Genomic DNA, 22,318 nt, shown 5'->3' on the forward strand with positions numbered 1-22,318 from the left:
CGCAAAGTGCTTGCCAAACCAACAGTTACTCAACACAAGTTGTTCTCATCGTTGCGTGTATGATTTGGGGTTTATTAACTGCAACCAAAACACTTCACTGAAAGCAAAATTATTAAGACTTGCAGAGTCTTATTTACTTATTTTTATAAAGTCAATTTGTTAAGAACAGTCTTCTGTTTTATTTTTTTCCTAGAACTTAAGATAAAAAGTTACTGGTCCTGCCTGACTTTCTGAATACAGTGCAATTGTTCATTAGCTTCAGAAGGGAAAGCTGAGAGGAGACCTTATACTCCACTACCTAATAGGAAGGTGTGGAGGGAACAGAGCCAGACTTTTCTAAGAGGTGCATAGGGACAGAGTAAGAGGCAACAGACAGCAATCGGAACACAAGAAATTCTTAGTAGATAGAGCAATATTTTTTCCCCCCATGAGATTGCTCAAATATTGGAACAAGGACCCAGAGAGATTGTAACGTTTCCATTCTTGGTGATATTCAGACCTCAGCTAAACAAGACCCTTATGTTGCTCTACCTGGACCTGCTTGAGCAGAGGATTGGACTAGAGACCCCCAAAGATCTATTTTAACAACATGATTTTTTGATTCTAAGTCCAAGTGCATTATAGAAGGCTAGAGGCTTTAAAGGATTTCAGTTCTCAGACAAATGAATGCAATGCAGAAAACAGAAGGAATTAAGCTACTACTTGTGTTCAATGTTGCTTGAATCGAAGGGAATTTATTACGCAAGTGATGCCCAGTGTCCTATGTTTCCTGTTCCAAAGGACAGGAGGCAAAGTACCCAGATTATACTGTAAATTTTCTGTAGAAGTAGGCACTTCCTTAGTGCTATAGAAAAATTTGAAACTGAGAGGCACTCACTTCTGTGCATTGATTATCCATAAGCAATGATTAAAATCACTGCCAAAACTGCTGTGTTACAAAAGAAAAAATTAAGTTTTTCATGCATTGTATAATAAAGTTTGTTTTCCAGCACATAGTTCAGAGAAAAGCTATAAAAATCTCTTTCTCTAGTATTTCCCAAAGCACTCTATTGGGTTCTATATTCTCTTTGCAGTCTTATCGATACTGTAGGTACAGAGGTAAGTCATTTCCCTACAGTTGCTCTGGAAGAAATCTAGGTCATAATGCTTTAAATTATGTGCCTACAAATAGAGTTCCTACTTAATGGCTGCTCTGTAAAGCTTGTTTTTAAGTGGTTTTTATCATCATATAAAAACTTACTTTGAAAGAAAGAAGAGCTTCAAGTTTACAAGGCAGCATCCAACTCTCTTACCTACAGGACTGTTTATTGTTGTGCAACTCGTCCTCCACTCTGAAACAAATGAAGCTAAATTCATGAATGAATATGCTCTCTCTATATAAAGGCATTTGTCTTGTTCAATGAGCAGGAAATAAATGAAAGTAATAGAAAACGCTTTGTGGAGTGAATAAAGTTCACAGGCTATCTCAATTTTGGCACTTCCTAATTTTAAGAATGTCACTTTGAAAGTTAAAAACATGTGTCACTAAGACCATAGAAAATTTAGATAAAGGATGTTGGAGTACCAGAATATTTTTGCAAAGTCTCCTATTACTGTAGATATCTTTCCATCTTTTCTTTAGAGTGGATGCTGGAAAAATTCATTATCACAGAAGAGTATTGGACAGAAATGGTCTCATAACAATGCAGTCTCATGTCATAAGACTACCAAGTGGAGCACAGCAACACTCCATTCTTTTGCTTCTCACTCGCTTTCATGTTGATAGGTATGTGCTGCTCAAATTTTTGTAATATCTCCAGCATAGACTGTGATCTTTTAGTATGATGAAAGGTTGCCTTTATGTCACAGAACCATCAGACTCCCTGGTATTCACTGTTGATTTCTGTACTAACTCATCTTCCAGTTGCTGGACAATAAAAACTTCTCTTTCTTTCAGCCGTAAATAATGGGGTATTCCCTATATTCCAGTGCCTGTCACCTGGCTACATAAGCCTTATTCTTGTCATTGTAGCTTTAATCATTCTGTTACTTTTAAGTGTTGTTACTTCAAACACATTTCTAATACGTTTTGTTTTGCTTTCTTGTGCAAGATTAAAAGTTATGCTACTGTGGCTTGCGAATGAAGTAACAGCCTGGGCTCTGTCACTGTTCCCTCAGTCTGGTTCTCTTAGTACAAACTCTCCCATCAAGTATTAAACTTATTCTTAGGTCATGCTTGAAGCCTATTCACAGCAAGAAAAAAATAAGTGTAATTCCTAGAACAATTTAATAACACTGCTCAGTGACTAATATTTTCTAAGGGTGTACACCTCATGCTTTTACAGTTATACTCCTTTTTTTTGTCAAATAATTTTATTTGCTTGGTTAGGAGGAGTAAATATGATATTCTGATGGAGAAACTCTCAAGTATGCTAAGCGCTCGTTCAAACCAGATGGAAACATTAGGAAACTTGAGGGAAGAATTGGTAAGATTCATGATTCTTTTTCAAATTCTCACTCATATTTTTCTGTAATCTAGATGATTACAATCAAAGTCAGTCATTCATACTGCCTGTTTCTAACCTTGTGCAATACTTTGGAGTAGGGTACCAAACGAAAGATCTTCTAGTTTACTGAATCTTTTTGTATTAAAAAAAAAAAAAAAATCTCTTGGGAGACTGGTGTATTGCTATAGATCAAGTTACTCTCCCTGGCTATTATAAGGAAGGTTTTCTATTCAGTTCACAGCTTCAGAAAAAAGTCTGTCACAAAATCAGATTCTTTTTTCTTCTTTTTCCATATCCAGGCAATAATATTCATGTGCTGTTCTTGTATTTTATTGCTGCTGCTTCCTTGGAGGGCAGACCTAGGAAGTCCGAGGCGTAACAGCATGCAGAAGCACCCATACCTCTGCCTGGTATCTGCACTGGCAGATTTTTAAGATCTTCTTTCCATACACTGTCCCAAAATATTGTACTTAAAAAACAGCAGTATGAATGTCTCCGATATTAAACACATAAAGAATAGAGGCTTGTAGAAAAAGATTGTGGATTTGGAGAGCTCCTCGGTCCTGTGATATTTATGTTTGCTTCTTTGTGAAGATCAAAGTATAATTCTATGGATTTCTTGAAATAGAGTGGTTTGGGCTATAGTAGTGACTTTTGTTGTTGCTCTTTTCATTAGGGTCTTTGTGAAAGAACTTTCAAACGCCTGTATCAATATATGATGAATGCTGGCCTAGCCAAGGTAATATCTGTCCCATTACAAGATATACACCCTGATGGAGGACCTTACAAGACAAAGAAAGGTAACTAGAACAATATTCCTGCTTTTGGTGTAATTCTGTTTATTCTATTTAATATATAAACTTTAATAGATAAACTTAATATATAAACTTTATTCTGTTTAATATATAAACTATTTAATATTATAAACTTAGCAGTAATTGGCTTTTGCTGAAAGTCATCAGAAAGCAGATTTTTGCTGGAAATTTTCATTTCAAGCTATGAAAGTAAGCTTTGGTAATATTAGCATAATGGTTGTTGCAAAAAAAAAAAAAAAAAAAAAAAAAAAAAAAAAAGCCACAATTGATACTTCTGATTTTTTTTGAAGCAGCCAGGATGGCCAAGAACTGCTATTTAAAAAAGCCATAGTCTCCTGAGGGAGACGAGGAATTCTTTTCTGAGGCGGAGGGGGAGACATTAGCTATGACCTTAAGTAATCAAATAACCAATAGGCAACACAGTCTGGTCACAGCTGTTAGCAGTTTGACACAGCAATGGAGTATGGACTATGGGAGCATCCCCCTTCTTGGAGGTTGGGCTGCCAGGGCTCAGGGCCCTTAAACAAGGTTCGAATGCTTTAGGATTTAGATCCGTCATGAGAGGACAATGTCTATGTGTAACTTCTTTTGCATTCGGAGTTACAGGTTTATGTAAACTGTTGATAATTTATAGACATGTAGTGGAAAGACAAAGAAGAACAGGTCTGCAACAAATAGAGGGAACAAACAAAAGCAACTGCTTTTCAAAGAACATGCAGACGAAACTTGTGTGGAAGCACTGCAGGAAGCAATTATAGAAAGCATGAGAAGGGTAGTATCAGTAAAGGAGTTAATAAAATTTCTGAAAGAAATCTAAGTCAAATTTTACTTAATCTCAGAAAATCCTAAATTGGCAGATTTGTCAGCGTAAAAAAGAAAATGATTCTAAAAGATGAACAAGGTGTTCTTCAGAAATGCAGTGAACTGTTTGTGCAAAAAATTATTATTTTTTTTTATCACAAATGAGATAGTTCTCACCAGTAAAATGATCATAAATGAAGATTATTTGCATCATAACGGAAGAAGTGAAAGAATCAACAGAATGTGGGAGTTTTGCAAAGAAAGTGAATGTCATTAAAGGGAGGCTGGATTAAGGCTCTTGATAAGACAATTACTTTAAATCTCTAAAATATGTGCGAATGAAATGTTTGAGCAGGGAAGTTAGATTGTGAACAAAGAAAGAAATGGCCTAAAGTTGCTACAACATCTAGCAAGGTTCAGTGAGAGTTTTCCTGTGCTATACTGAATACATGAAGAAGTGGCTAACAATGTTCTATTTGGTGCAAAGAACTTTTGACTGAGAAGATCATTTGTCATAAAATGTACACCTCTGCCCCCTAAGAATGTCGGAGGGTGATGTACAGAGCAAAATTCGATGTACAGAGCAAAATTCAGTTCAGTTCTATTTCAAGAAAGCGTTGCAGGTCCTCAAAGATATTCCAGAATGGATCAGGATATGATGAAATTGTCATCAAACCTTTATAAAATATGTATTGTGCACAATTAATGTATTTCTGGTTTAAGCAAATGTCTTGACATACAGCGACTTGTCATACAAGGATACCTCTAGCCATTTAGATGCTGTTTATCATTGACAAAAATCTAGATGGCTCTGGGCCATTGTCCTCAAGTACTGTTATACCAGGTTACATTTTTTTATGCTTCCTCTTACTGAAGTCAGTGTCAGAGGTGCTCTAATGAGCTCAAGACATTTGCAGATAAAACCCAGAAGACTAGACCATATTGTAAAAAGGTAGGGTTTATAATTAGTAATAAAAACAAATCTAACTTCCAATTTAAGTACCTACTTAGAAGACAAGGAAATACGAGAAGCCTATTTATAAGCTTGGTGGCAACACACAAGATGCTATATGTTTTATATGTTGGCACAATGGCAGCTGCATTTATTGCTTAAAATTTTGCCATAAAAATACAAACTGATGAATCTTTAACTTGAATGATGATTCCATCTTAACTTACAGATGTAAAAGCTGAAAATCCACCGAATGCCTTGAAAACTCTCAGTATTGAACTATAACGAATTAATAATGAATAAGTTTCATCAGAGTTCAAGATTCTTTAATCTCTGGAATTATACAGGAAAGCATATATGGGACCCACTGAGGATGAAGCCAGAGCATCTGCCATGGAAAGCACATTATTGAGCAGCAAGAGCTAAAGTAAAAAGAAACGCTTTTTCAAATACTGCTTGAAATGAAAACTAATGGGCTGTAGAAACACGGAGGACCTTGTAACAGTGCCTACAGCCTCTGCCAGAATGTCAGAGCTTTATTACTGCTCTAAACAGTATCTGGCAGCAAAAGTATTCAAACTGGGGAGAAAATAGTAGGAGCATCTGGCCTGGAGTTTAGTCACATGATTGAATTACTATGGATTAACGTCATGTCAGCTAGGCTTCAGTAACTGATCTTATACAGGCATAAGATAAAATTCATTAACTGAAACCTCAGTGAAAAAAATTTTCAACTGAAGCCTTTTGCCTGGCATTTAACACAGAGGAGAACTCTGCCAGAGGAACAGAGATGGCTCCAGAGGTTCACATCCACTGTAGCAGGAAGAACTGGCTGCTTCTACAGTAGCTGCCAAATTGCTGCACTTTATAAGCTGGCAACGTGCAGTAGCCTGGTGCTAGTTTACCTTAAACACTGATCTCTGAATTGTTCAGCTGCTGAATGGCACTTTGGATACCAACTCTTTGTTGTATCTGGGTAGCTGCAGTGATCCTCCTCCCTAAGTTATCTGTCTCCTACTTCTGTAAGATTCCAGAAGGGCAAAGCAGGTGGAGGGTTGCTACAGCACAGCTACTACATGGTGTAATTTGTTAAGATGTGTAACTGAATCATGTTTATGCGTCTTGTGGCTGGTGAGCAGCAGTATTATGTCTTTTTTTGTTTACAATAGCCTTAGTTTCTGAGTAGAAAACTTTGTTTTCATTGCTTATAGTTATAATACATCACATGTTAACAAACTTTGCCATTCCTTAGGTGCAGAAGGTAGTTCAGGATTTGGGGCAAGAAATCTGTAAGTTTAGCTTCTCATACATTGTTGAACAGAGAGCTTCATTAATATAGCTGGTATCATATGCTGTGGAGTCTACAGAAAAAGGCTGAAATAAACCTGTTCTCATGGTGATGTTGGAACTGCGCAAATAACTGTACGTTTTAGTCATGCTTCCAGAGCCTACTGGGTGGAGTAGGACTCTTCTGTTGGACAGTTTTCTTCAGGAGGCAGGGAATAGCTAGTTGCTCAGTGCATGCTTCCTTCTACATTTGTGTACATGTTGGAGAAGGTGCTAGGATGTGAGATGAACTAAAAGTTCTCTTAGGACCCAGGACTTAAAAAGTTGATAACTGGGAGTAGCGTCCAGCAGGGCCCACCAGCTAGTGTCTGCTTTGATCAACTGCTGAGGAAAGGCAATACTGCATTAAGGAACAGTGTGGCAATCACGTAGCTTATCTGACTAGTTTTATTATGTTCAGCAGCATGACTGCATTTCATTATGTGATTTGTGTTTATTGAAAACCAAAAATGCTTTGAATCTCTAGAACAAAAGGAGGTCTTTTAGCTGCATGAGTGATCTCACAGTTACGTCAGTGTTCTGAAGATATAACTGTGGATCAGCACTTACTCATTTCATTGGTTTATATTTACTATTGATATTTCTCTTGTTACAGCAGCATTTTCCATTCCATTCATAGATCTTTGTATTAGGCACTACAAATATGGATACAGACATAAGTTTGGAGGATCTCAAAAGTTCTGCTAGATAATATTTTGACACGTATACCGAAAAACTATGCAATGCTTTCCTAGAAATCAGTGGTTGCCTTTTGTTCCCCTTTGCACTACTACTTTTTTAGTGTGCTTTTTTTTAGTCCTACTGAAAGAAATGAAATGATTTGGCATTTCTCTCCCCCTCCCAATTCTGTTCAGGGTTGTTGCTAACGTTAGTGTTAATATTTACAGGAACCGATGTCATGGTCCGTTGCCTTAAGCTGATAAAGGAATTTCGAAAGAAAATGGAAGATTATCATGATGATGATGAAGAGGAGATAATCACAAAAGCTGTTCAGCCTGTGGATATTGTTTGTGAAAGAGATATGCTCACACAAGCTTATGAGTTAAGTAGGTGATGCAGTGTATGTGTTTATGTACAGAATGGTGTCATTTTTCAGCGACAAGATGAGTTTTATGTTCACATCAGACAGGAACTATTGCCTTCCTGTAGGTAGTTGGGGCAGCCATTTAATCACTTTGTACCTCAGTTCTCTATGTGTAAGAAAGGGAAAATACTGTTCTCCTACCTTTTGGGGCAACTGTTCGGATAGTCAGAATCTCGGACGTATAGCAGGCCAAGGCTGATCAGAGCTGGGCCTCTCCTGTCGCTATTTTGGCTCAACACTGTGGCTGTGCTATAAAAGATCTCAACCATGTTTGTTAGGGTTTCCAGCATCATCTCTAAGAAGAACCTGATGCTGACTCTCTAACAAGATTTCCTTATTTCAAGACATCAAGTAGTTACTGGAATTCAGAAAACATGCAGGTGTTAAAAACTTTTAACTTGAAGTATTTCCTTTGCTAGTTCATCTTTTCATGTCTTGTTCCTTTAGATGCAGAAAATAACTAACACTTTTTAAATACTTTGCAAGCTGATTTGTCTTTAAAAAGAATTAAACACAGTTCATGCTGCTGGTTTTTCTGTTTTTGATTTGGGCTAATGTGCTTTTCATTGAGCCTTTTTTCACAGTCTAAACAAGAACTCAGAATCTATTTTTCCATAATAGCGTGTAGGGGAGGAGGCTGTAGGCTTACCTGTAGGCTTACCAACTATTCAGGCTTACCAACTATGTAGGCTTACCAACTATTCAGAATCCCCAAAATAAGATGCTCGGGAGGGGTAGAAGCAGGACCTTGTGCTGGAGATGAGAAGAGGTGAGGAAGAAAAGAGTATTTCCTGTTCTTTTCCTATCCTTTTTCTTTTCATAACAGAAAAACAGATATCTGACAGTAGAAAGCTGTCAGGAGAAAAGTCCACTCCAGCTTTTAATCTTAAACTCTCACCTTCAAACCTTGTTCTATTGGTGCATTGCTTTGACTGCCCCTCATGGTCCACAAAAACAGCAGAGGCTCTTAAACTAGCATCTACCAATTTTTTAAATGCAATGTAGTAGAGTTTTTTTCTGCAAAATAATTGTAAACAGATTCTCTTTGACAGTATTTGGCTGTATATTGTGTGTGCCTGTGAAAATTATTTAGTTGCCTTTTTTAGTGGTGAATGTTAAGGTTCATATTCTGGAGTATGTTTCCAAATTATTTAGGTTTTAAGGCAAGTTTAACTTAATGACAGATACTCGGAGTAAAGTGAATGTATATACAAATGTATGCATATGTAGTTCAATCACATTGTTTCTCTGAGATGTTTTCTGGTTTTCCTTTCTGAAATAGTTGAAAGCAGGGGAACCAAAGGTATTTCTCAGGCAGAAATTCGACTGGCTATGAATGTGGGGAAGCTAGAAGCACGAATGCTCTGTCGTCTTCTGGAGAGATACAAAGTTGTCAAGGTAATATCAAGATCAATTCAGATACTTTTTAAAACTGGAGTTACAATTGCGATTACTGTGAATAAGTTAAAACATTGCAAACCTCATAAAACAGAAATAGAAGGGACATGACAGCAAAAGACTTTTGGTGAGATAGAAAAGATTATGACTTCGATTGAGGAAAAGGGATGCAAGAAAAGTGTTCAAAAAGTGTTCGGTTAAAATACACACAATTTTAATCTACTACAAGTAGCCTCAGAACTAAGCCTAGTTGGCAGAATGTAGCCTATCTAGTCTCGTGGATTATGCTTTCTGTGTTGTTTTCTGGTTAGATGTCCTGACATGTTAGATGTCCTGACATTTAGTAGTTCAGTGACCCACATGTACAAGTTTTTCTCTCTCTTTTTTTTTTTTTTTTTTTTTTTTCTCTTTGCTGTCTGTGATTGGGCACTTCTTCTGTGATTGGGCACTTAAGTAATTAAGATAGGGGAAAAATACACATTGTCTCCTATCTACTGACTGTATAGAATAAATGTTCTGGTGATCCAGCCCAGGTGGTGGTATTCTACTAGGCACAGCTTCACAGCATTCCATAGTAGTGATGTCCTCAGCACTACAAAGCAGATTGACTGTTCGAAACAAGCCAGGGCAGAGAAATAGGCCTCAACACTGCTTCAGCTGACCTCAACCACTTCCCACTGACAGCAGTAATTGACTTAGCCAACTCAGGTGACTGAGGGGGGCTTTACTTTCTGTGGGCTGATACTTTATGGTCATGAGCGTGAGTGTGTCTCAACTCAAAATACCTATTTTGGTTCATCTTTGACTATAAAACAACCTTTATTTCGCAAGACTAGTTACTCTCCTTGATATCTCTACTGAAGAAGGCCCTCTGTAGATCTAAATTTATGGATTTAATTGCCTTTTGAAAGTATCTGTAAATTCTGAAAAATCAGATAGTTTTGCAGAGGTTGTGGTGATTAAACTCTTTATTTCCAGGTGTCTAATTTGTTTAATTTTCATTTCAATAAGTTTATCTTACAAATGAACAAACTTCAGCTGTCCTTTCTAAGACATACCCCCTCTCCACAAAGGTTCAATAATTGCTATCTTCCTTTGGTAGAGCATTGTTTTAATAAAACTTGTAATTTGGTAAAAAGTTCTGTAGACTTAAAATAAAAATGTATAAACCATTTGAGTATTTAAACGTACTTTATCTAAATCAAGTGTGAAGAAGAAATGTCCCTTCATTGATAGGGTAAGCATTCAGGTTTCCAGATGCTTAAAAGCACCTGATGTAGTAGTGAAACTGTAGTACAGTTTCATCCAAGTCTCATTCAGTCAGGTAACCTTTATGTTGCAGTTATTTTGTAGAAAAATTTCTGGGGAAAAAAAAAAAAGACTTCCAATCTAAATACATATGGTTTGTTCTTGCTTAGATGTTTCTACATCCCACATACTGTGGGCATTTCATTTTAATATGCAGGTAATACCAATTTATTTATTTTTCAAACTAAAAATATTCTGTTTTTCATATACTAAGTTTGGTTAACATTTTTTTTATTTAGAAAAAAGGATAATGATATTTTGATAGGAGCTGAGAACAGTTGGAAAATTTTCCCACTGCTGACACTGGAGGACAGACAGCAAGGATGGAGAAGTAAGGAAGTAAAATAATGTTCCCACTACTTTGTAGGGTTTTATGGAGGATGAAGGTCGGCAGAGGACAACAAAGTATATTTCATACATTTTTGCAGAAGAGAGCGATTTAAACCGTCAGTTTGAGAGAGAGAAGGCTCGGAGTGAGCAGTTAGCTACAGTTACTTTGAGTCTGCTGCCAGAAGATTCTCTACCTGTGGAAGATATGTCTCCTGGAGAAGAAGACACCTTTCTCTCAGAGTCTGACAATGAAGAAGAAGTGAAATACAGCAAGAAGAAAGGAAAAGGTCAGAAGGCCAACTCGAGTTCTCTGTTGAAATTAGGTTTCCGAGGTGGTCCCCATCAGTCAACACCAACTAAAGGTAGATCGTGGAGAGAATCCTGCATTTTTCTGATGGATCTTTTTATAAATTTCATCTGCTATTAGCTTCTGTTAAGTTTTAGTTTAATCTTATTTTTATTTTTACATCTATTTCAGTATTTTCTTGCTTTCTTGATATTTTGTTTTTCCAAAGTTTGATATGTTTTGGAATACTGTATATGTATTGGAATACGGTATATATGGGGATTCTCAGGGCTGAAGTGTGTTCCAGTGTCTCTGTGTGCCGGAGTGACCTTATAATTATCATTAATCACTGGGAAAACATGTGCCTCTCCTTAACTGTAAGTCAGTTCTTCCCTTTGCCCCATGCAGACAAAATGGGCTCACACACCTTGCTTGCTCTTTGGATATGCAGAAATTTTTCAGGTTGCTGGAAGAGCTGAGATGATTCAGCAGCGGTCAGATGAATTTTCAAAACTCTTGCAGGGAAGAAGGCAGGACTATGTGGCTAGGAATGATCACAGTGCAGAGGTTGTGGCCGCTAGCAGTCACACTAGCTTAAGCTACTGGCAGGAGCCACAGTCTTGGGTGTGTTTTTTTTTTTTTTTTTTTTTTTTTTTTTTTTTTATCTCCCTTACTTGTTCTAGGGGGAGCTGACAATGCGTCTGTCATGGGCCCTGTTTTTCAAAATATCTTATGGCTCAGGTAACATCCATTAAAGAGTACCATCTTGGTAGAGCTTTAATTTTTAAAGTCTTTGAAGAGTTCAGAAGGGGTTTGGACAGAGTTTATAGTTCTTGAAACATGTTTTGTTTCTTCTTCACTGAGGAGATAGGCGAGCTGTGCCTCTCATTAAAATGCCTGGTTTTATTCCATTGGATGTGCAAATGTCTTAGGTGCAGGAGATAATACAGGAGCTGACAAGACATTTTTTTTTTGAAATAGATCTAAAATTCCCCCCCGCTCTTCAACCATTTCTCTTCAGTTGGAAATGTATAATGTTGAGCCTTCTGTTCTGCATGTGTATGTAGCGTATACAAGCGTATTTGACACAAATCTGCAAGTGTAATGAGCACATATAGCGCTATACCGATGCCTTGACTGACACCAGATAAAATGGTAACTAACCACCTAAGCAGTAGGTTTGGGATGCCTTAACCTTCAACCTCATTCACCTAGGCATGTTGCAACACAGTATGTCTCTCAAAGCAGATTGCTTCATCTTTCTCTTTAGAGATTTATAGCCTTTTTATGTAAAAGCTGCCGACCACTTGAGGACAGAGTTTGGAGGGGATAAGATGATTTATTGTAACTCTTTGCACATTCCTACCACTTCTTCAATGAATTCCAGGGAAGAGAGGAGAACAGATCTCCATATCTGATGCAGATTTTTTTGGAGTTATACCAAATTCTTGTTTTCATTCTGCTTTGAGTAAGAACTGTTCCTGAACAGAGCAGTTCTTGAGAATCTCGCAGAACTTGAGAATCTGTGGGACAGAAACTCCCCTTTCTTCAGCTAATCTGGTCTCATGGTCATATAAAAGTCTGCCCCTAGAAGAGGTTTCTGCCTGGAAAGGAGCATAATTTGAAGACTGTACATCCAGAATTCTTTTTTTTTTTTTTTTTTTTTTTTTTTTTTAACTAATTTTAGAGACTGAGTGCAATCATTTATGTTCAATTCAGCGCTTCTGGCAGGGAACAAGGATATGTGAAAAACGTAGTAGAATGCTTTCAAGTGTACTGCACTGGGTGGTCAAGGGAAGGCCTTTAATGCAGAGAGAAACTAAACATTTGCAGGAATTTGTCAGAGCAGAACAATTACAAGGCCCATTTTCTGCCTTTTTACTCTTAAACTAGGCTCAAAGCCAGCACCTGTGAAGTCTGTAGGGAAGAAGCTTCTTTCACCTCGTATTCTTGAAGAGTGTGAGCCATCAGACGTCTTCTCAGGGGAGAATTCTACTTTGGAAGCTCTGAAGCAGGAATCCAGTCTTTCTGCCTATGCCCATTCCACTGATGAGGATGGGGATGTGGCTGTGGTTGAAGAGGTCAGACTTGAAGACCCCAAGGTAAGATCACATGTCATAATACTTAAAAATTTTTTTGTTGATATGGCTATCTGAGCTAACAGTTACGTACATCTACAACAAGTCTTCAAGCTATTGCTTTTGTGCTCATCTATGAGACTGTTTTTTTTTTAATTTTATTTTTTTCATCTTCCCATATTTCTGTGCACTTGTGGGGTTCTATGCGTATTCATTGTTAGAATCTGTAATGATTCCATTTTTATTTTAGGCATGGAGATTTCTTATTGATTCATGTAGTTTGTTGAAAATGACATTTTCTGCTAAAAATTCTGAATAAGCCATGTTGAGTCTTGTGCTGCCTCCATTGTATTGCTAGGGGTGCTGCAGCTATATAAAGTTAAATGAGGAATTGCTTAAGGAAACCGTATCCATATTTTGAGTGCAGTGTAATTATAACCTAAAATCTAAAATATTTCAGTAGTTAGTAAGGTAGGTATCCAAAATGCAGTTCTGGGGTTAGTTTCTTGGTGCTCTACATAGTCCTTGTATTAACTTAATGCATGGCATAGCTTTACATTTCTCTGCGCACACAAGTGCTGCCTTTCATCTGGTGTGCCTGCTCTAAACCAGGCCGTGCAAATGGGTTTGGACATGTAAGCTGCGTAGCCTCACTGCCACAGGGCTGAGCCTGAGATAAGAAGCCTTTCTGAGAGGCAGGATATGTTGGGTTGGACTCAGTGATATGTTAATGCAGCTAGCTTTCTATGCCAAAACTTTCTCAAGTTCAGCTGGCTAGGAACACGGGCAGACAGAGTGCGTAAATCTCTGCATCCACCTATGTGGAAGTCTTAGTTTCTGCCTTGGTTCCCTGCCTGTGAAGGGCAGATAAATAATAATTCTCAGTTGACTAGGGTTTGTTATAAATAAGTACAACAAAACAATGAATTGCTCAGGCACTACTGTATGAGGAGCTAACATTAGGCTGCTGACATGGAATAATTTGTGTAAAATCTTTATTTTCTCCATGCTGTGCATGAAAAGACCTGTGGCCAAAAGAAGAAGGAAAAGCGATCCAGAGCAACAGCAGTGGAGCGCTCTCACGAAACATACAGGCTGCTGAAGCGTCGAAATCTCATTGTGGAAGCTGTCCGAAACCTCCGGCTAATTGAGAGCTTATTCACGTGAGTCTGTCTGAAAATCGTCTAAAAGGGTCCTTATGCATTGTGGTAGTATGATCACTGCTTTAGCAATGATGTGTGCTTATTCTGTTGTTGGCTTTTCTTGTCCCTGATGGCAGTATTTTGTATTCTATAATAATGAAAAGGGTGGCAAAGGGGAGGGGTTGTAATGCAGTTATACTGAAGCTTAAAAATGAATCAGCTGTTTAGAAGCAATAACAATTTCTCTGCAGATGGTTGTACAAATTTAACTTTTATATGTCTCATGTCCGATCAGTAGAGATTAGAGAACTTCCCTGAGTTTTATAACGTCTTTCAGCCTTTTATGATCCCCCTTAAAAGCGAAATGAAAATCCTGGAGTCCCCGCTTCTAGATTAGCCAGACACAGTTGTGGCAAATCTGATTGCACCGTTGCAGATCTGGTTACGCATGAGATCCTGGATTGCTTTCCAAAGGATTTTAGTAAGAAGTCGTGGCATTATTCTCATCTAGTTTGGTAATTTTGAGATTTCCGTCATCTAGTTCACTTGTAAGGTGTGAAACTATAGCCTGGTCTTATGGAATGGTGTCATCACAGGTCATCTAGCCAAGTCCAAGAACAGGCTTAGAAGGTATTTCAGGTCTTTGCTATCTCCTTCAGTGCTGCCAGCAGGTTCAGAACTGTTTTTCCAAGATTGAAAGAGTCAGAAAGAGAACCTGGGGCACCTGTGCAATAGTATGTGAAGAAATGCATTAGGGATAGCAGGGCATGAGCATGCCCTTGCAGACTACTGCAAGTGAAGGTTGGGCAGTTTGGAGCATTGCTGGGCTTAAAATGCAAGATGCTGTTTGTATCTTCTAGGCTTCAGAAAATGGTCATGGATCATGAGAAGCAAGAAGGTGTCTCTACCAAATGCTGCAAAAAGTCTATCATCCGATTGGTGCAGAAGCTTGCACGAGAAGGACTCCTCAGACTCTATCGTACTACAGTCATTCAGGATGGCATTAGTAAAAAGGTGACTGCTCAAATTCTGTCAATAGAAACACCTTTTCCTGTGCTTTTATTTTAACAAAATGTTTTGAGCCTTTTTTTCAAAATGTTTGGAAGACTTCACTTTTTGTAGCAGAACCCACAGTTGAGCTGCCCACAAGCTATGTTTCCCAAAGAAAGCTATATGAAAACCATAGAAGTACTTTGAATTTTTGTGCTCCAGATAATTCCCAGAAATAGTCTAGAGATAAAAATCTCGGAATCTCCCTTTTAGGAGGTTATGCTGTTTGCCAAACACACAATTCACAGTTCTGTCTCTGCACTGTTAAAGCACAACACAATTGTGTTTAATCTGCTCTTGAAATCTAGGGGTATATGAAAAATCATTAATTAACTTCGGAGTTGAAATTTATAGCATGTGATCTGTTTTTTTTTTTTTTTTAATTGTTTGCCTTTGGAAGTTTTATGAAGTAAAATATCTGTAGTTTAATTTTGTTTTATAAAGCTGACAATCATCATGTAACTTATTAGTGTGATATGTTCATAAACAGAGATAGAAGCAATCTATTGAAAATTACCTGCTACACAATTACCATAGAGCACATATAAAAATTACTAATCTAAACTGTGTATGTACATTCTCAGCAGTAATGAGTTAGTTTGGTGTTACAAAGTATGGGATTTCATTCATGCTTTTCAGCTTAATACTTACAAAATCAAATTTTTGTTCCCCAAATACTTCTAATTAACAAAAAACGAGAGATTTGAACGTGTGAGATAGCTCTTTATTCCTACAGAGACCATATGACCTAACCTCTTCATAGTACAAGCTAAACAATGGGATTTTTGATCCAAAGGCACTAGTATTCTGTGAATTAGGAAGACTTTAGAGGATGTATAGGGCATCCATTGTCTGGATGCTATTCTGAATTAACTGGCTGTTAAACTCTGATAAATTATGCAGCAGATCAAGAGCCAATATCACTATAACTACTTTTTGTTTTCTGCTGCTCTAAACAGGTAGAGTTTGTTGTTCATCCTTCTGTGAGTCCTAATGATCCCCTTGTAAAAAGTGCCATTGAGCAGGTGCGTTTCCGAATCTCCAGTTCGAGCACAGCAAACAGGCAAGTTGCAGTGGTCTGTATGTTTGTGTGTAACTTGGCTTATTACATTTAACACATGCAAAATTATATGGAGGAAATAAATACAAAGTAAGCAAAAGAAAAATTGCCCTCTTTATGGTAATAGAGAAACCAAAGCACAAAGGGAAAGCAACATCCTGAATGTCTCCCAGAATCATGAGAGGAGCGCAACTGAACTCTGATCCCTTGCTCTTTAACCTTCAAGGTTAAAGCCTTAACTTCAAGGTTTAGTTCCCCATGCTGCCTTTGCCATACGCATTCCAGAGAGGCTGTCTTCTCTTGGTATTACTAGCCCAGCTAGCCTGGAACAGCCCTCTTTAAAGAGTTTTACCCATGCACAGAGAATGAGGCTTATCTGTGGGCCAAATTAAACTGCTTTATTTTTGGTCCTTTGGTTAATAGTGGACTTGTAGTCTTGTAATTCTAGTGTGGTGTTTGGAGAAAGTGTGGGATTCACTGTAGCTGCAGGCAGAAATAGGAGAATGCTAGGATAAATTAGGAAGAAATTCCATTTGTGTTTCTTTTGAGATTTAGGCATTTGCTTGCCTGTGTGAAGTGCGGGCAGATAAACAAATCCTCATAAGGAGACTACTAATTACAGTACAGGCATTAGCTTATTAGTTTGCTAAAGATTTGAACTTCAGTTTTTGACTCACTTGCAAGCTTTAGGTGCCTTGTAGAGAGGACTAGTTCACTCTTTTCCTTTAAAACATTCACAGAAGGAAGATGAGCTGGAGCTACTGTCTGTTATTTTGAGCACTCCTTAAGAGAAGGAGGATCTGAGGGGCTTCCAGTTTGCATCTTCTGCTTTCTCAGCATATTAGTCATAAGTGTAGGCTGAGATCATTGTCCAAGCATCAGTCCCTTGAGCTGCAGAGAGCGCAAGATCCTTGAGTCTGGAAACGAAGCATAAACAAGGAACATGATCCTGTAGCCTCATAAGGAGGCCACTTTCCTAAGATGAGATTTCAGTCTCTTCTTCAGGGATGGTTTGTGCATTTGCGAAAGAAAATCACAAGCTTGTAGTTGCTCCTTACATCTAGAAAGATTAATATAGGGTAAGGAGTCTCCTATCAAGCTGTTTTTTTGTCTTTGAGAACAGACTCATGCATGATAAATTCCCTTGCTTGGGTTATCTTTCCAAATAAACCCATAAAAAGACCTCTTATTCAAAATACTCAGTATAATTTCGTTGAAACAAGTTCAAAACCATCCTCCTTTGCAAAAAGGAGATTTGCATTTCTTTTAGTGAACAGCCTCAGTGATGCCATCTCTGTTCAACTTAGATAAGGCATGAGTGACTGCTTCAGTTCTCCAGAAGTGCTATGTGGTCTTAATTCAGGGTTAAAGTTCCCCAGACACCAACATCCCAGGAGCATGCAGAGGAAGAAAATTTGGGGCAAGAGGCCGTTCCTGACTCAGGAGAAACAGAAGAAAGCTCTTGTAAAGCCGAAAATAATCGGGCAAGGAAAACAGATGAAAAAATGGGCATAACACAGTTAAAAAATTACCACCCTGTTACAGGTACCTTTGGCTTTGTTTTCCTGGCATCTTTCACTTACCTATCTATTACTAATAATCACTTTCGGATGTGGGGTGCTTGCAGGATATATGTGGTTTTTTGTTTTTGTTCTTCTTTTGTAGAGATGTCTTACATTAGAGGCAGCCTCAGCTAGGGACCTCTATCCAGTGTCCTTTAACTTTTTCTTTACAATTGTGAAATGGAGCATTTTCATTTACTACTACTTCGCTACCATTTGTAACTTTTATTTACCTTCATTTGCCGACCTTTCCTGCCAGTTTTCTTCACATCAGTTTTGCAGAATTAGCTACTTTACCTGCTCTAATCCATTTTTTTTAATTTCTGTTTGGTACTCAATCTTTCCTCTCAGTTCCAGGGCTTGGACGTTCTCTTGGCTTTCTTCCCAAAATGCCACGTTTAAGAATGGTCCATGTGTTCCTTTGGTACTTAATTTATGGTCATCCTTTAAATGGAACACGACAAAAAATAGGTAGTGATGGTGAGAAAAAAGGCAACAAGCAAGGGACGGACATGAATGCTGCAGCACTTCAAGCTGAACCAGAGGCAACAGATGGAACTACACAAAGTATGACAACTGATGAGAATCTTGAAATCACTGCACAAGAGACTGAAGTAGAATTGTCTAATGAAACAGGTGAGAGGTGGCACATCCTAGCTTTACTACAGATTTTGTTGTAATGTTTCCATAAATGAGAATACGATTTTAGTGAAAATGCTTTAAGGTAAGAACATAGATGTTGATGCTTGGAAAAAAGTATTCAAAGATTATTAATGGCTTGTTATCAGATTGAATGTTATATAGAGGTTTTGTTCTGGGTCCCGCCCTAACTAGTATTTTTCCTAATTATTTGAATAATGAAATAAAGTAGGTTCAAAATGTGGATAATAACATGCTAGAGGTTTGCTAGTAATTTGTAGAGCGGGATTTGAATTCAGAATGATTTAAATTAATTGGAGAGACAGTCTAGAGTGAAATTTAATTTCAGTTGGTATAGGTCCACACTGAAACCACAGTTACATAAGTACTATTAAACTAACCTGGAAAATGTTGCCACCTTCTATTTCTTATACAAAAAGAAGATGTTGTAAGGGGAGAGGATCAATGCCTTTCCGAGTGAAAAAGGGTGTTAGAAGAAGCTGAGAGATTATTCTCCATGCTGTTAGGTGTATAAAAAGAAATAATGGCATTGAGTATCCAAAAGATTTTTTCATACTGTAAGGATAGGTAAGCCTTGGAACAGATGATCTTGGGGGAAAAATAAGTTTGGTGTACTTATGGTGTGAGCATCCATTTCGTATTTCAGAACATGCGAATACACTATATTGGTGGTTCTCAGCCATGCTTTAAAATGTCTGGGTAAGCTGAGAAAGAAAAGCAACCATTTGTGAGTAGGCTTATATGTGCTTTTCAAGAGTCCTCACCAACACTGAAAAAACTGCAAAAGTCTAAAAAAGACTGAAAATCTGAGTTAAATTATTTTTACGTCATTTTAGATTTTTAGATTTCCAGTCTATGAACAGCCAGATGTGCTCTGCTTGAACACTCACAGTAAAATTCAAAGTTAGACCTTGTTTCAGACTTCTGTGTTTGCCTGTGCCCTGTGTCCAAACAAAGTGTTAGGTTTGCCCTGTCTGAATCTAAGCCAGTCTTCTTGTTCCTAGTGTATGTGGATGATGCGTCATGGATGCGCTATGTCCCTCCTCTCCCAGTTCATAGAGAGTTTGGATTTGGATGGGCTCTCGTTAGCGACATTCTTCTCTGCTTGCCTCTCTCCATCTTTGTTCAGATAGTGCAAGTCAGCTACAAGGTATACTGCTTTTTCTTTGCTTCACATTTGTTGCTGGGCACCACTGAGAAGAGTCTGGCCCCATCCTCTTTACACCCTCCATTCAGATGTTTATACGTATTGATGTGATCCCCCCTCAGTCTTCTCTAGGCTGAGCAGTCCCAGTTCTCTCAGCCTTTCCTCATTTAAGATATGTCCTATTCCTTTAATCATCTTAGTAATCTTTCACTGGACTTGAACAATGTTTAACCATTTCACAAGAGCAGTAATATTTGTTCAAAAATACTTTTGTAGACAGTTCTGATAAGAAAGCGTGGTAATTTAAAGGATAATTATCTTTCACATTTTGATTAACTTAAAAAGTAATTTTAGGTGGATGGCCTCGAGGACTTTTTAAACGATCCACAGAAAAAGCACACATTGATCAGATTTCTTCCAAGGTCAGTCCGACAACAGCTTCTCTATAAAAGGTAAGCAGATGAGTCAAAGGAAATGGCTCTAGGGGGGGAACAGTTGACTGTTTTTTTCAGTTAATTCTGTTTATGTCAAAGAGAATTTTGTAACCTAAAACAAGGGTCATCAATCTTCTAAGGACAGTGTGCGAAATTGTATTTTTCTCTCCCAAACAGAAGGTAATAAGAAATTAATGAACAATATTCATGCATGCTGTCAGGCAGTCTCTGAGAGCTGGGAGACTCTGTCCTTCACAACTCATCAACAGGATATTGCTTCTGTTCAAAACATACTCCTGCTCCTAAATTCAGAATTTAATAGAGTCTAAATGTTGCTGTCCTTCATAAATCTCTCAGAAGATGCCACATATCTCAGTTCCAGCCTCTCATACATCCTATTTAGATTCTACCCATATACTCTCAGTGGCATGTCTGCTGTTGTTTGCCATGCCTCATCTAGAAGATTTAAAAATTGGGATTGGATTGAGGAAAGGGAAGGGAAGCAACATTAAAGAAAAGTGATTTGGATATGCGGAATTGGCAGCACTACTACAGGCTCCATTACTGTATTAGTAGTGCTGTTAGTTCCCCCAGGAAGCCATTGCCACATGGAAGCTATATGGATTTGGTTGGTTGGAGGCTTTTACCACATTTTGCAAATCTGTAAACATGTCTTTGGCAAGTGAGTAATGCAAGGCAGAACCAGCTGCCCAGACTTGTGGTCAGGCTGGTCTCTCTTACGGCAGTGGTTTCTCCTCAGAAAAATCTGGTCTGGTTGCCTTGGGTTGCTCAGGTTTGCGATTCCTAACGTATTACTTCCTGACTCTTAGTAACGAGCATGCTGGATTTCTGAAATTTTCTGAAATCTGCAGACACTGTCTGATAGCTTTCACCAGATCAGTGTGGCACATAATCAAATGGCCTCTTTGCCCCTCCATTCATCAAAACTTCTAACATTACCAAATTGAGTCATTATTTGTGGGTTGGTCAAATGATTCTTCTGAACATTACAGAACTCTCCTGCTAAAATACAAGTCCTATTTCACGATATAGAAAAACTTAGATCTTAGGTAAGCTAAATGTAGGAATAATTGGATTTTTCCTAAACTGTATCTCAGAAACCAGATCTTGCAAAAGCTTCTTGAAGCTTCCAGAATTCTACAGCTTTCCTTAAAAAAAAAAAAAAAAAAAAAAAAAGGTAGAACAGGCAGAAAATAGTGTAGAAAATGTCATATTTTTTGCTTTCTCAGCTTATAAGCAACTGAAAGCAGTGTCGTAGAGCAGGTAGTTCTAAACAACCTTAACTACAAATCTTGAGATTATTGCCCATTTCTTTATATGAACATATGTGGAGTTCTGTCAGCCAGTATTTACCAGTCATTTCCTCTTGCTTATTCTCACTTCTTTTCATAATATAGAATTGTCTGCACATCTGCCTGTGTTCTGACCTTCTTTAACTCATTGGTACATTCAGTATTTCTGGCAAATTTTGTTTTTCGAAAACAAAATTTTGTTATTCATTGGCTAAAATAATAGTGTTTCTGATTTGGGCAAAAGAAGTTTGGGCTTTGGGGTTTCATGTGTTTTCCACAGGCTGATGATTCGAAGAAAGTATCACTTCAGAAATTCTAAAAACCCAGTGTTTAAAAAGGCAGTGAGTTTTCTAAAACTTTAGGCTGCTCCATAGTGTTTTCTGATATCACTGTAATTACTGTTTTTATGAGTGCTAACTGTAATGCTTATAACACTGTTGCAGGAGGTACATCTTTTCGGTGATAGAAAGTCTTCAAAGATTATGTTATATGGGACTAATACAGTTTGGTCCAACAGAGAAGTTTCAAGACAAAGATCAGGTAATTTTTTGAGAACTGTTATTCTGCATGGTACTTGTTCCGTGAGACAAATGAGTTTTTGGGCTTCTGATTACCATTACCTTAAATAATTGAGTAAAATGTTGATGTTTGAGATGGGTATGCAAACCTCAAATTCCTAATGACGTACTGCAAGCTGTGCAGATAACTTTTCCCTCTTCCTCTGGAAAGAGATGTATCAAAAGATAATGCTGAAAGTTGCACACAGCAGTGATTTGGAAGTTTGCAGACTCATAGCCCCCTATAAAGAACGTGTCTCGTGCTCTTCCATCACACTGAACTAGGGTGCGATTTGCATCCTTGGGTGAAGAAAGCCCTGAAAGGCCTTTAAGGGACCCCAACTGTGAAATGTGACCTTTGCATATAAACTTTTGTGCCGTATTCTCCCGCAGTCTTAGTTTAAAAAGGAACTGAGGGTAATAGTTTTATTATACACTTTAATTAGGCTGTGTAATGGCAGCATAAGTAACCTACTTGCAGGGATATCATGGACAAGTTCTTAGAAAT

General features: G+C 37.9%; 1 protein-coding gene across 2 annotated transcripts in view; it reads left to right on the top strand.

Annotated features, from left to right (window-relative positions):
- The window catches only part of GTF3C1 (general transcription factor IIIC subunit 1), a 55,934-nt gene that overhangs the window by 4,098 nt on the left and 29,518 nt on the right, over positions 1-22,318 (top strand). The window contains exons 4-18 of one of the 2 annotated variants that reach the window (XM_062587841.1): positions 1,622-1,765; positions 2,369-2,465; positions 3,163-3,286; positions 7,289-7,447; positions 8,768-8,883; positions 10,559-10,883; positions 12,701-12,909; positions 13,909-14,048; positions 14,888-15,041; positions 16,037-16,140; positions 17,501-17,682; positions 18,051-18,335; positions 19,364-19,509; positions 19,861-19,958; positions 21,697-21,793. In XM_062587841.1, the coding sequence (XP_062443825.1) occupies positions 1,622-1,765; positions 2,369-2,465; positions 3,163-3,286; positions 7,289-7,447; positions 8,768-8,883; positions 10,559-10,883; positions 12,701-12,909; positions 13,909-14,048; positions 14,888-15,041; positions 16,037-16,140; positions 17,501-17,682; positions 18,051-18,335; positions 19,364-19,509; positions 19,861-19,958; positions 21,697-21,793 (2,380 nt within the window). Of the gene's footprint in view, positions 1-1,621; positions 1,766-2,368; positions 2,466-3,162; positions 3,287-7,288; positions 7,448-8,767; positions 8,884-10,558; positions 10,884-12,700; positions 12,910-13,908; positions 14,049-14,887; positions 15,042-16,036; positions 16,141-17,500; positions 17,683-18,050; positions 18,336-19,363; positions 19,510-19,860; positions 19,959-21,696; positions 21,794-22,318 lie in introns of those variants that run through there. The other variant, XM_062587842.1, reaches the window with a different exon arrangement.

This window comes from Rhea pennata, chromosome 15 (genome assembly GCF_028389875.1).
Source record: "Rhea pennata isolate bPtePen1 chromosome 15, bPtePen1.pri, whole genome shotgun sequence".
Classification (NCBI taxonomy): domain Eukaryota; kingdom Metazoa; phylum Chordata; class Aves; order Rheiformes; family Rheidae; genus Rhea; species Rhea pennata.